Source organism: Epinephelus moara, chromosome 22 (assembly GCF_006386435.1).
Source record: "Epinephelus moara isolate mb chromosome 22, YSFRI_EMoa_1.0, whole genome shotgun sequence".
NCBI lineage: Eukaryota > Metazoa > Chordata > Actinopteri > Perciformes > Serranidae > Epinephelus > Epinephelus moara.
The window spans coordinates 35,126,106-35,140,236 of NC_065527.1; the positions used below are offsets into that span (position 1 = coordinate 35,126,106).

Below are 14,131 nucleotides of genomic sequence, written 5' to 3' on the forward strand. Positions count from 1 at the left end.
GGTTGTGCTGCTGCCGTGGTCCTGCCAGATGCTTCCTGCTGCTGCTGTTATCATTAGTCATACTTCTACTGTTATTATACACATATGATTATTGTCACACATGTATACTATCAGATATTAATATATTATTATTAATTGTAATATTATTACTTTCATTAATGTTGTTGTAAGTTACTGTCATTACCGTCTGTCCTGCATCTCTCTCTGTCTGTCTCTCTCTCTGTCTCTCCCTCTTTCTGTCTCATTGTGTCATACGGATTACTGTTAATTTATTATGTTGATCTGTTCTGTACGACATCTATTGCACGTCTGTCCGTCCTGGAAGAGGGATCCCTCCTCAGTTGCTCTTCCTGAGGTTTCTACCGTTTTTTTTCCCCGTTAAAGGTTTTTTTTGGGGGAGTTTTTCCTTATCCGCTGTGAGTGTCCAAAGGACAGAGGGATGTCGTATGCTGTAAAGCCCTGTGAGGCAATTTGTGATATTGGGCTTCATAAATAAAATTGATTGATTGATTGAATTGACTTACATCAATTGTTGACTGTGTTGGTCCCTTTCAGTGCACGAAAGCTGGGAACAAGTTCCTTTTGACCATTATGTGCTCTGCAACCCGGTTTCCTGAAGCCATTCCCATGCACAAGATCACAGCTCCATCTGTAATGAAAGCGTTTTTGAAGTTTTTCTCTTTGTTTGGGTTGCCTAAAGTAATACAAACTGATCAGGGATCCAACTTCATGTCGCAAATTTTTGCACAAGTGATGAAACAACTTGACATCACTCACTGTTTTTCGAGTGCATATCACCCAGAGAGTCAGGGCGCGCTTGAGCATTTCCATCACTTACTGCCTGGAGTCCAGTAAGGAATGGGATGAGGGTGGCCATCTCCTCCTTTTTGCTGCTCGTGAGGTGGTTCAAGAGTCCCTGGGTTTTAGTCCAGCAGAGCTGGTGTTTGCACACACAGTGCATGGCCCACTCAAACTTTTGCAGGAGAAATGGCTGGGTGATAGCAAGCCACAGAATTGGCTTGATTACGTCAGCAATTTTCGTGTTAAGCTTCACCGTGCTTGTGAATTGGCGAAGCAGAACATGTCTGTTGCTCAAAAGAATGAAGCGGTGGTTTGATAGAGATTCTAAAAGCAGATCTTTCAGTCCTGGCGACAAAGTGTTGGTGTTGTTGCCTGTTCCTGGTTCAGCTTTGCAGGCCCGTTACAGCAGCCCCTATGTAGTCCAGGAAAAAGTGAGTGAGCGGGATAACATAGTTGCTACGCTGGACTGTCGATTTTAGCCGTGTCTGATGTGGAGGATGTTGTTGGCCCGTCCAGTGTTGCTGTTCACGGACGGTTAAATAACTCTGAAATGTTGTTCAAGCTTGATGAGTGTTTTCCACATTTGACTCAGCTTCAACATGAGGACGTGGTCAGTGTAATAAAATCCCACACTATTCTGTTTTCAGATGTGCCGCCTCAGATCCATGTGATGCAACATGACAGCAATGTGGGGGACTCTCCACCGATAAAGCAGTATGCATATAGAGTCAATCCCGATAAGCGCCTCTGTTTACAACAGCAGGTAAATTATATGCTGGAGAACGGTATTGCAGAACCTCTGAGGCTCTCGCGCTCATCTTGGCCCTTAAACATTTTGAGGTTTATGTCGGCTCTGCTAGTGTGCCCGTTGTTGCTTACACTGACCACAATCATCTGTCTTTATTAATCAGATGCAAAGCACCAATCAGCGGCTCATGCGTTGGGCACTCTTTTTACAGTCTGTCATTGTGGAGGTCAGGCACATCAAAGGGCGAGAGAATGTCCTGGCCGACACATTGTCACGATGTTAGTTGTTTATGCATGAATGATGTCCGTGGCGCTCCCCCAATTCATGTTTTTAGGGTGGGGGTGTTGTGCGCACCTGAGTGCAGATTACAGAGAGAGGAGGAGGTGATAAGAGGGACAGGGAGTGTAGAGACAGGGAAGGCATTGGCACATAACACACAGACAGGAACTCAGGTATTGAAGAGTCCTTTTCTTCCTCCCTTCCTCCCTAAGCAGGTTCTTTTCCCCCATGCTCGTTTAGGTGCTGAGGTTTTGTTGTTTTAGTTTGTTGTGTTAGTTTGGGCTGGAGATTCCCGGTAGTTACGTTATTCGTCTCTTTTGTTTTCCTTAGGCTTAATGCATGTTTTAGGTAGTTTAGGGGGAGACACTGGGAGCGACGGCCCACTGAGTGGTTGGCCCAGGCGGCTGTTGATCGGATAGCTTGAACAGCCGACTCTCTTGCCGTGAGGGATCCGGGTGCACCGGGGCTGACAGGCTGGAGGCAGAATGAAAGCGCTGGTTTGGGGTGGACGCAGGCTGCATGTGGAGGCCAGCTGCATGTGGAGGTCGGCTGCTTGAGGCCTGCAATGAAGAGGATGCTGACGAGGCAGAGGCTGAGGCATATCCAGGGACTGAAGCAAAGTGTGCGCGGAAGGCCTGGCCGGAGTAGCCGGGGACTGTGCGTGGCAATCTGGGTGTACATGTGCAAGGTGTCCGGAAGAAACAGATCATACGTGTAGTTTGGGCCCATATCTTGAATCCATACACGTCACTGAGATCGAGACTGAATATGGAAACAGAGAATGAAGTTGCGCGATGACAATACTGACTTATAACAGGTGAGATTGCCTGAACGGGAGGACGTGATGAGTGAGAGATGATTCCGCTTCTGCTGAGGAATCGCACATCTGCTTGTTACAATCAACAAGAAACTGAAAGAAAAAGGGTAAGGTGAGTGATTGCCAGCGCTAAGATTCTGCCTAGAATGATGGCTGACAGCAGCAGAAAAGAGAGCTTATTTAAAATTTTGCAGTGGCATCCTGATTGACTGCAAGAGATCATGGCAAAGTTTGATTGGATAACCAGAGGAGTGAACACCCAAAGTCAGCTGATTTGAGGGAGTAGTGAGAGTGGGATGGAGAGAAATGTGAAAGGATGAGCAAAGAGAAAGTCTTTCTGATTGAACTTATGCTGAGCTTCATAAGATTGCACCTGTAGGAGGCTTAAAACTGCACTTACTGTCAGATAAAACTCTGCTGATTTTAGACCGTTCACATACAGCACAGCTACACTCACAAATAACTGAGCCTCCTGCCTGCCAAGTCTGGTGATGCTCCCTCTGCTGTGGTTCAGCAGCTAATAAGCGGAGCTCGCTGCAAACAGCCACCGCTGCAACACAACAAAGTCCACAAATCCATTCAACGTCTCCACCATCCACAGTCACACAAACAGCTGCTTATTTACTGATGAATTAAAGCTCACAACTTGCACCAACGACTGATGCTTTGGTGTATTTCTTTTTTCAGGCTAGCAAAACATCCTGGTGCCAGCTATTTATTGGGGTTTACCTACCCATTGCCACTCCGAGGTTGTACTGCTGTCATGGCATGAGAAAATAATTGCAAGCATGACTGTTCTCAGCTTCCTAGTTTAAAACTTTTTTGTAAAACGTTTCATAAAATAATTCATCATTCTGTACTCTTCTCTCATTTCATATTTTCAATGTCTGTTAGCCCATCACTAATATTTTTGTCCAATCTTGTCTATAAAACAAAACATACGTTTCATCATAGTTTTTATTATCAAAGATGTATTCTTAACTCATCAACATCCCCTCTTGGTCACGGAAAAGAAGGTTGTTGACAAACATCTTTCGTCATCGTAAATGAAATCAACACTGCAGGGTTAGCCTCAATCTTGGCAAACCTGTGTCATGCAAATTCTCCAGGGTCTTGATGGACAAAATCTGGTATGGTTGGCTTTGGTCCCTGGTAGCTCCTCTCAGGGCCCACTGGTGTTGATAGCTGTGAGTGTCCTTGAGGAGAATACAGAGTTAGTGGCCATGTTGGAGAACAATGCTGAGCGGCAGGCATTGGCTAAGCATAGGTTGTCCAAGGGTAAATGGCGGGCTGAGGATATGTAGCAGGTATAGAATATGAAGGTGTCATCTTGATCGGTTGCTGTGAGTAGGTAGACCAGCTCTCAGGGGGCGTGGCCTGTGGTGCAGATAAGGAATGGATTGACAGATTTCCGATGCAGCAAAGTAGACTTTGTAGATGATGTGGTACAGCCCTTCGTATCTGCAGCTCATGCATCAGCTTTTCTAGAAGGTCCATTATGGAATCCTCACATGCTGATTACTCCCTTTGACCTCTCATATCTAGCAGGGCTGTAGCCTTGGTCAGCTGAAGGGTAACTGCTGTGCGGTGCTGGGGTACTGAACGGCTGATGCTGAGTGCATGCAGTTGGTTTATCATCCGCAGGAGTCGGGAAGGGTACTCATGCAGGTAATAAGTAGGGTCACCTCTGACCTGGGGTTCTTAAAAGGGACTGGGGCAGAGAAGAATAATCACTTGGAGGGGAGCTAGACTTCTCTCTAAGCACAGTCTTTACAGCAGTGGAGCACGTTGGATGCTAAAAATTTTGTAGTTCCATCTGGAGCATCCATCCGGAGCTTGTAGCTGTTGAACTAGCTGCCTGCAAGGGCTGGAGCAAGGTAGATCCTCTCTAGGTTCCCTGGGAAGGTCATGACATTTTATCAGTCCTAACTGGGAGTACAAACAGGTCGCTCCTTTTAATAAGTGCTCCTCTCCTACTAGTTTTTCTTCTGGACTACCTGCATGCCATTCTGTATACTGTAAGCTGGGCACTGAGGAGCTGACAAGCCTGTGTCTGTGGGAGCCGAGCTCATAATCTGTTAGCCATAGTGGAAGCTGAATGTTGCACATACAGCACACAGTCTCCAAAGGGACATAAGTTCCATCCTGAGAAAGGGCAAGCACAGGGTATCCAACTCGAAGGACCACAATAAAAACTAAAAAATGCATTTCCTGCAGGTAATGCAGTGTTAATAATGATGGCTAAATGCATTTCAAATCATTGCTGTAAATGCGGAATTCAAAATGAACTTGCTCTCCATTCTGTTGAGCAGAAACAACTGCTACATAATCAGCAACTGGTATAAAACTCAACTCCCCCAGTCAGGGAAATGAACCCCTGCCCTCCCACATGACAGCCAAAGATGCTGTCCACTCCCCAACTGAGCATCCTGGCAGAGTTGGTAACCACTGCAACCAACACTATAAAGGAACACAAGATACATGTGGTAGTCATGATGTGTACATTATTAAAAAAAGACGAACACAAGTGCTCTTAATTGTCAGCCAATACCACAGTAACCAGCATTGTAACACACACACACACACACACACACACACGCGCGCGCGCACACGCACACACACACACACACACACACACACACACACACACACACACACACACACACACACACACAGATGCCTACAACCCAAACAACAGGTGTACCTCCATCCAGGCTGCGTGAGTTTCTCTTGCTGGAGGAGCGCTGGAACAGAGGAGCTGGCCTGTCGATCAGAGAGCTTGCCTGTCTGGTCTGAGCCTGAGTCCGACCACTGTAGCGAAACTTAGAGCCCAATGCCAGGAACTTCCTAGGAGTGGTCGCCATCTCAGTGGAGGTCAGCCTGTAGACAAAGATCACTGATACTGACCCTCTGATCTGACTCTGGGTCAGGTAGCAAGCAAACATATTTAGCAAAATGTCCACATTTCCTTCATTGAAAACACTGCACAGCCACGTGAGCATGCTGACCTAAAGAATACAATACCCCACCTGAAAAAAGTGTGATGTTCTACACACACTTTCCAAAGCTTCTTGGCTGCCTTGTAATTGGGCAGTTTAAAGCCAATTGCACTCTCATACTGTTCCACCTGTTAAAACAAGAAACACAATGCTGCTAAATAGATGACTAAATAAATTATAATGTTAGACAGTGAACTACAAATGTAACAGGGAGAGGAATATTTGTTGATATGAAAATATTCTGTACCTCGGATGGTCTTATTTTGATAAAGAAGCTGCTGCGTTTGTACGAGACCTTGAGGACTTTGGGCCAGGGGAAACGGTTGATCCTCAGTTTGTCCTTGTAAACCATCAGGCCACTAGAGCAAACCCCCAGCATGATGTCGACACCATCGAGATCCTGACAGAGACACCCAGAGACAGAAAGATATCCATTCAATGTCAATAGAATATGCAGACTTCAGAAAGCTAAAACATTTTAAGGGAACCTGAAATGAACAGCAAAGATAAAGGAGACCTTAAATGGGTGACAATTCAAGAAGTGACATAAGTTGCGTTCCACCACAAGCAAACAACATCAGTCAATTAATCAATTAATGTTTTTGATCATAGTGGTGGAGAGTACTGTCTAAGGGGCAACACATGTCACTGCAGGATGACTTCAGAAAGAAAATAAAAACAGCTTTTCCACATTTCCTCCCTGGATGCATTGTCACATTCTGGCTACTGTATCTTTCAACCTTCTTCTGTCTGTATGATGATTTGGTGTGTGCTAAGGCTTCAAGAACATGCATCAAATAAAGCATTGCCTTGCAACACAGATTCCATCGCACTAAGGTTGCTTTCACGCCTAAGCTGTTTGTTTTGGTTCCTTCACCTGGCGTGAAAACTGTCAGTCAAACCAACTAAACAAGCACACTGAAACCAGCTGAAGAGGAGGCTCTGTCTCCACTTCCAAGAAGACTGCTGCAGTGCATTTGAGGTGTGAAAGCAAAGCAGACCAACCACTTTATTTTTTGATAGTAGGCCTAAATGTTATTTTAGGGTACTTTCATACCTACTTTGTTTGACTTGGTTCAAAGACGTGGTGTGTGTTTGGTGTGTGCCTATTTGGTTCTGTTTATTTGGGCTGATGTTAAAAGCTGTCCATCAAACTCTGGTATGAACGAAAGCATTGGTCATCACCTAAAAAGGTGGCCCTCGTGTCTGGTGCTGTCCAGTTTCAGTCTGGACTAATAAGTCTAATAATCAGTGATTTCTTGGTGCACTCTTTGTGACACCACTGTTAACAATAATTCAGTGTAAACATGAACCAGATCAAATCTAAAGGGCAACAACAAATCATCTTTTGCTTTTTTTATTACAACCATTCACGCTTACATTCACACCTACAGGCAATTTAAAGTCAGGGTAAAGTAAAATATTAGATTTACATCGAAACACTTGTTGAAAACATGTAAAAAGACTGGGAACTATATAGTACTGAATAGTGGAATTAGGGGCTGTACACATGCTGCATTTTTTGCACCCCCAAAGTAGATGCGTGGCAGGAGCGCTCAAACACCAAAGCGACGCTGTCAAAGTGCCACATGTTTCTGAGCACATAATTTTCAGGGCAGGTAGAGTTCAACTTTTGGAATGTAGCAGCACGCAATGCACATCATCTGACAAGGACCAAACAGTCACAGCCGGCAGATATCTTTCACTTGACTGGTAGATATAAGTCTGTGGTAAACATGGAGAACAAGTTGATCATTTTATTGCAGGGCTGCCAGAGCTTTACATCTGTCTCTCGGAAAGCAGGCCTTCACATAATCAGCGCCGGGAGGAAGATAAGCTCTGCACTCAGGATTTCAGGTAAACAGGCTATGATATAGTTTTTGTTAAGGTTGCTTAGCAACCTCACACCCAACCTGCTGCCATGCTCTTGAAAGCTGGCACAGAAAAGGCACAAGAGTAGCACCCAGCGCCCGACCTTGCGTTTCCAGGCAGTTAAAGACGTGGCATGTGTACAGCCCCTTAGACAGTTAAACTGTTTTTCACCATTTTTGTGTCCAGGGTGTTTTTTAGGCGGGACTAAAAGCATGCTCAATGATGCAGTGAAGCAACCCTTAGCATAAGCCCTGCCCGTACACTATTTAAGAATTAGAGCCATTGGGTTTTGTTGTTTCTTGAAAATATATAATATAAATTACTATTCTGTAGCAGACTGAGAAAAACTAGCTTGATTTTTAGGCAGGTCAGTGTCCTCTGGCTCTGATTTTGATTCTGGCTGTGGTGGCACAAACATGTCTGGCTGTACAAGTCCAATACAGCTGCTAGATGGAGCATCCATTGTAGTGCTACAATTAAGAGAGACTGCAGCTTTCCCGTAAGTGGGCTGGGCTTCAATGCATTCAGCGGACACACTCCCAGTGTCTTAAAGCAGAAAAGATAGATCTGTCAGTGTTAACACGCTAATCACGTTTCAATTAATTCTGCACATAATGGGTTATTTTATTTTCAATTGCATTAATGCCGTGCTGCTAGTTTGTTTTTTCGATGCACCCTTATTTGTAGTCAAGCTGTGGCAGTGTGCTTCCTATTGCCACAGTGATGAAAAATAAGACACCACTGCACTTCTAAATGGCTCCTTTCACTTTGAAAAACTCACAGTGGGATCAGTTGTCGAGTCAAAAGTAATATGCACCTTGTGCCAAACGGAATTAAAATATCACTGAAGTACTTTGAGTTCGAGCTACCACCTACGAGCTGAGCACCCAGGTGCAGCTTATCAGACTGATGTCAGGATGTCAGCAGGTAACTGCATCGACAAAGACAGCAAAGCACTATTTTGGAGTGTGGGAATCACCACAGACCTGTGGATGAACCTAAATCGAAGAGGTTAACTACAGCGCTGTTACTTGGGAGGAAAGTGACAGCAGACCTGCATTTCAAGTGTTGTGTGTGATTTATCCTAGCTTCATGAGAGTAAATAAAAGCTCTGCTAGCCGCCAGGCTACTTTAAACAATGTAAATGCCATAGCCCTGTGCTAATAAAGTTAGCATGTTGTATTTGTGGGGGAAGGTGTGTAGTAAAAGACAAGTAATTTGTCAGTGAACCTTGTGAGTTGTAATTTTATAACATTACCTTAGTCAAATGCTGCATCTAAAGGTTGTGCATATTAATTAGGCTGCCATTCAAAGTTATACTAGAATTGTAATTAATGTTTGAAATAATATCACCAGTAAAAGTGAAAGTAAAAGCCAACAGCCCAGATTAGCTCTCCTTTGCTTTATCCCTGGTTTTCTAATGCTGTGTCCACAATTTTCATAGCTTCCTCTTGAATGCATGCTGCTTACAATCTGGCACCTGGTCACTACCTTTTTTAAAGTCTCGACCTCACCTGCACACTGTGAACAGAAACGTCATCAATACAGCAAATTAAGAAGAAAAAAAAAAAGAAAAAAAATCCAGCAGAGGGCAGTTTGTGCAGATAAATACACCGCCACACACTGAGAGTGGGCCATAAGTGATTACAGTAAAGGAGTCTACACTTTGTTGGGTTTTTTTGGAACATTTCCCATGGTGTATTTTTAAACCGTTTCTGCCTCATCAGCCAACAAAAGGCAATTTCAGATCCGACTTAAACGTTGGAGTTTTTGTTATTTACAACTAATAAAAGTAGTTTAGTTAAGTTTTGACACTTCAGTGCATTTAATGCATTCAATGCATAAGCTGATTCAATACTGTATTTAGATCCAAATTTACTTTTAACGTTATCATTTTATTGCTTTTCCAGATGTGATAGTTGTTAATACTAATAAAATCTTGCTTTGCAACAGATCCCACCTTGAGGAGTGATGACTTAGAAATCAGCACAGCGCATGTGTTTAAAATGTTTCCTACTGTATGCACTACTACCACTGATAATCCATGGAAAGAGAGAAGTTGTACTCTGCTGTATTTGCATCCTCAGCAGTTAGCTGTTTTATGATGCAGCTTCCTTGTAGTACTCACCATCAACCACAGGGGGGCAGTATAGACAGGTACAAGTCCTCCCCCCATATTTAGTTAAATCCCTGCTCTGACGCAAACACATTGACCTGATTTTTGGCTGTAAGACCTCACAAGTCACATGTCTCACTGCTGTTCAGGCCAGGCATGCAAGCTTCTCTGATGCATGGCATTAAGAATAACAGACACAAAGCTGCAATCACATTATGGTTTTTCTATACGCATCTATGCTGTTTGTTTTCATGGACCATCAGATGGCAAAGTCACAGTCACACCCAGATTAAAGGAATACTTTGCCGATTTTCAACCAGCTTTGTATTATAACAATGTAGGAAGTGTGTGTAATTGAACTGTGGTAAACTTTCTCCATCTGACCAGCGCCCAGATCTTCCTTTTCATCTCTAAGCTCAAATTTTAAAATACAGATTGTACTTCCACAATTTTTATGCCTACAACCACAGGCACAGGGAAATTCAAACCAAACTCAAATCAAATGGTAAAACTAACCAGTGCTGATCAAATATAAACAAAGACTTTGTTACTGCATTGCCTATTTCAATTTCCTCAAATGCTTTTAAGAATATATTTTAGGTTACTTTTTAACTGTAATTCAAGATTGTTTGTTACCAGCCAGTCACCATATTGTGTCCCGTGTCAAAACAGATGAGCTTGCACTGCGCCACCAACCAGTTGGAGCATTTTTTGGTCAGGTGCGATGCAGTGCATTCATGATAGTTGTAGGTTTTCTACCCCTTGAGCTGAAGTGAATCCCACTGCCCTTTTTCTCTGTTTTGTCTGGTCATGAAGCACCGATTTCAAAGTATTTAAAACTGGTGCTACATGGCAGCTGCACAGAGAGCCCAGTTTACTGCGGTGAAATATGTCTTTAAGCGTATTATCTGTTATACTTGATCTATGAAGCATTCTTGGATTTTGCAGTCACCATTGGAAAACAAGGTTGACTTTGACAAGGCACTTTTCTCAAGCAGTAAGCAGTTAGGAGCAGCTGACTAGCAGAGAAGCTAAAGAGCTGTAGCTCCTGTGCTCACCTTGGCCTGGTGGAGGTCCACTCCGTACATGGAGAGTTTCTTGGCATTCTCCAGGAACATCAGGTCTGCCTGGGCTGGACTCATTGACCTGCCACAACATCACAGCAGGAATTCAACAACACCTTTAATTACTGTGACTGTGAAGAGGCTGTGACAGAAATAATGAAAGTGGGTGTGATTTTGACAGCCATTATTGAAAGGTATCTGGAACAGTTAACAACCATCAACCAGAGCACCTCCGTGCAAACCATGTTTATTCTTGAGTGTTTTAATTAGGGGTGGGGGAAAAAATTGATACAGCATAGTATTTTATATTTCGTGTGGCGATATTGTATCGATATACGGATGCCAAGAATTAATCTTTTATTATATACATTATTATTTTTTGCAAATACACATTTTAATACAACTTTTGCTATTAGAATAACAACAAAATAGCATTTTCACTCCACTAGATGGTGCTGAGATTTTTTTCTTTCTTGGCAAAGCCAGCAGAGGTCTCAGTCAGCAGCATTTGGCAGGAAGTAAAGATGGAGGCACTGGAGAAAGAAATCAGAAATGTGCCATTGGCATTTAAATCAAACATCTGGACTTTATAAAATACCCTGGGAAAACCACGAACATGAGGGTTCACCTCACACACCATCCAGAGATAGTGTTAGCCGCTGACAGCCAAGCCAATGCTAAACCCACTCTGCCAAAAAAATCAACCAACACTGGACACACTTAGCTTGACAAAACTACCATCCAACTCTGAGAGAGTTAAGAAAATAATACAGTACATCACTTACTTCATGTGCAAAGATCTGCGTCCATACAACATTGTTGAAAACTAAGGCTTTTGTTACATGCCAAAAACACTGGAACCCAGTAGGGTTGGGAATCTCTCTGTGATAGACGATTCGATACGTATCTAGATACACGGGTTACGAAACGATTCAAAAACGATATACAGAACGATTCGATACGATTCGATACGATTCTGTGGTTAACATTTGTTGATGTAGACATTAATCATACATTATAAAATAAAGAAGCCAATTCTATAAAAGTGACATTCTTACAGTATTTTCAAATTTGTAAAAGACCACATCCCCAAGCATTGTTGCTGTATGGCACTGGCAAAAATAAAATAAAAAGACAAACAAAAACAAAATCAAATGTCAAATGTATTTATTTTTAGACATGGACCAAAAAAGTCTTGCTGAATGAACATCATTTTGCTGGATGGGATCAATATAAAAATGAGAAGAAGTTTTAAACTTTAAGTGAAGTGAACTTTAAGTAAAATTTAAGTGTTTTAAACCTACTTGTTGTGTTGTTTTTATGGTATTGTCTGTGTTTTTGTATGTATCTTATATGGACTTGAGTCTGGAATAAAGTTTATTATAACGCTGTACAATATAAACATAAAGCAGAATAAAATAATAACATGCAATGTAGGGGCAGAATCTGACATCTCCTGTTATTAGTTGATATCATGGACTGTGATGACTAGCAGCTTATCACTGACAGCATGTCAGACTATTTCTCTGTGTTTGCTACACTCTGTGTTTGTCATTTATAAAAAGATAAATCACTTTTCTATAATACATCACTGATATTTCAATGGAATAAATTACTTATTGACTTATTCATACTTCAAAAACAGCATCAATAAGTGATTAACATAGGGGGAATCAAAATACAATAAATAAATAAAATAAAAATCAACCAGCCACCCTCCTCCCCTGACAAGTAAAGAACAGTCCCTAAAGTGCGGTGAGGTTTGTGGAAATGTGAACGGCTCATTTCTCCTCTGATACGCCACGTACCTGTGTGCTGCTACAACTCGGCTGTTCAGGTATTTCTGGGCAGTCATGACACCGACGAAGACTTCTTGGACCGGGCTTCTCGGTCGCCGGTAAGCCATTATCTTGCGCCACGGAGCACTATGGCCGCCGTATTTGACAGGAATACGTATTTCTGTCTGTGTCTGTGACCCCCGTTCAACCCACAACCGACAGGATTCGCCTTTAGTTTCTGCTGCGGCTTGGCTGCTCCCTAGTTTATCCAACCAGCATTAGCTTCTGTTCCTCATCTCCACCAGTCAAGCTGGCGCTGATGTTTACATCCATTATCGTTAATGCCTGCTACAGTCCGGAGCATGCCGCCGGCTCTCACATTGTTTTAAAGATGCAAACTGTTAAAGCCAGTCAACCGATTGCTAGTCTCGCGATACCCGAATCCATGACTCTACAATCGATTCATCTAAGGATTCTTGGCTGACTCGTATTGATTGAGGAGGCTGCTACCGACGCAGCCGAATCTCTCGCTTGTCAAACCGGATATCCGGTCTTATCGGTTAATCATTCCCAACCCTAGAACCCAGGTATGTGACTCCATCCAGTAGGTCTGGGCGGTATACCGGTTCAAACCAAAAACCAGTATCTATTTTCATTATAATATGAATTTTGCATATACTGCAATACCGGTGAATAGCCCAAACAATGTCCGGAACGTGCGCGGCGGGAAAGTGTTTCAGCGGTGACCCATTTCAGCGCTGCATACCACAGGTGTGCTAGAGCTGGTGAGAGTGAGAGCAGCTGTGTCCCAATTAGAGGCGAGAATGGCTGCCGGAGAGAGTCCTGAAAGCGAAGCAACTGTACACGTTGCTGAAGAATAACACGATGACCCAGAAGAACTCGTACCAAAAAGAGCAGTGTTTCCCCTATATGCAACTAGCAGTGGAAATATGACCGCTGCTGCTGATTTATTTTTTTTTCCGTCTTTGCTCTTTAGAAACTATATTATTTGGCGCTACGGACGCTTCATATCCAGGCCTATAGAATAGGTCTATACCTTGTCCTTTTATTAAACAAACTAAATAGCCTTATGTTATTTATCTTATTTACATGACGGCATGTCACTTCAGTCTCTACATGGTCGCACGTTTACAATTCTCCTCTGCTCTCTGTATTGCGCACGGCGGAGTTTCGCCCTGATGCGCGCGCACACACACACACACACACACGTGCACGCACGCACACACACACACACACACACACACACACACAGGTGAGCACACTAGAGTGACCGAACTTTCCTGACCGAAGCCGACCCAAGTCTCAAACAATTATAACCGAGCACGGCACAAATGAAGCGGAACCTGTGTTGCGTTCAGGCGTTGTCACGTAAATAACAAATTCCAGCACTTGAATAGGCCATAGCACAACACAGCAGCATGTCAAGTGGGCCGAACCAGAGCAAAATACCATCAAATACTGTGAAACTGATATGATTTTTTTTTTAAAACGTGATATGAAAATTTTGTCATACCGCCCAGCCCTACCATCCAGACGTTTTTTCACCCACATAGCCGTACCCAAGCTCTACAGAGAAGTGAAGTATAAAGTTGAGGAATCTTTGAGTACACCAGGAAGGGTGGCATTAACTTGTGAC

The 14,131-nt window shown here is 43.1% G+C and overlaps 1 protein-coding gene across 3 annotated transcripts in view; it reads right to left on the minus strand.

Moving 5' to 3' along the window:
• The window catches only part of epb41a (erythrocyte membrane protein band 4.1a), a 294,679-nt gene that overhangs the window by 176,793 nt on the left and 103,755 nt on the right, over nt 1-14,131 (minus strand). For all 3 annotated transcript variants that reach the window (XM_050033972.1, XM_050033971.1, XM_050033970.1), the window contains exons 8-11: nt 10,691-10,778; nt 5,892-6,044; nt 5,675-5,772; nt 5,350-5,525 (exon numbers count right to left, since the gene is read on the minus strand). In XM_050033972.1, coding sequence (XP_049889929.1) covers nt 5,350-5,525; nt 5,675-5,772; nt 5,892-6,044; nt 10,691-10,778 — 515 coding nt within the window. The remainder of the gene's footprint in view (nt 1-5,349; nt 5,526-5,674; nt 5,773-5,891; nt 6,045-10,690; nt 10,779-14,131) is intronic.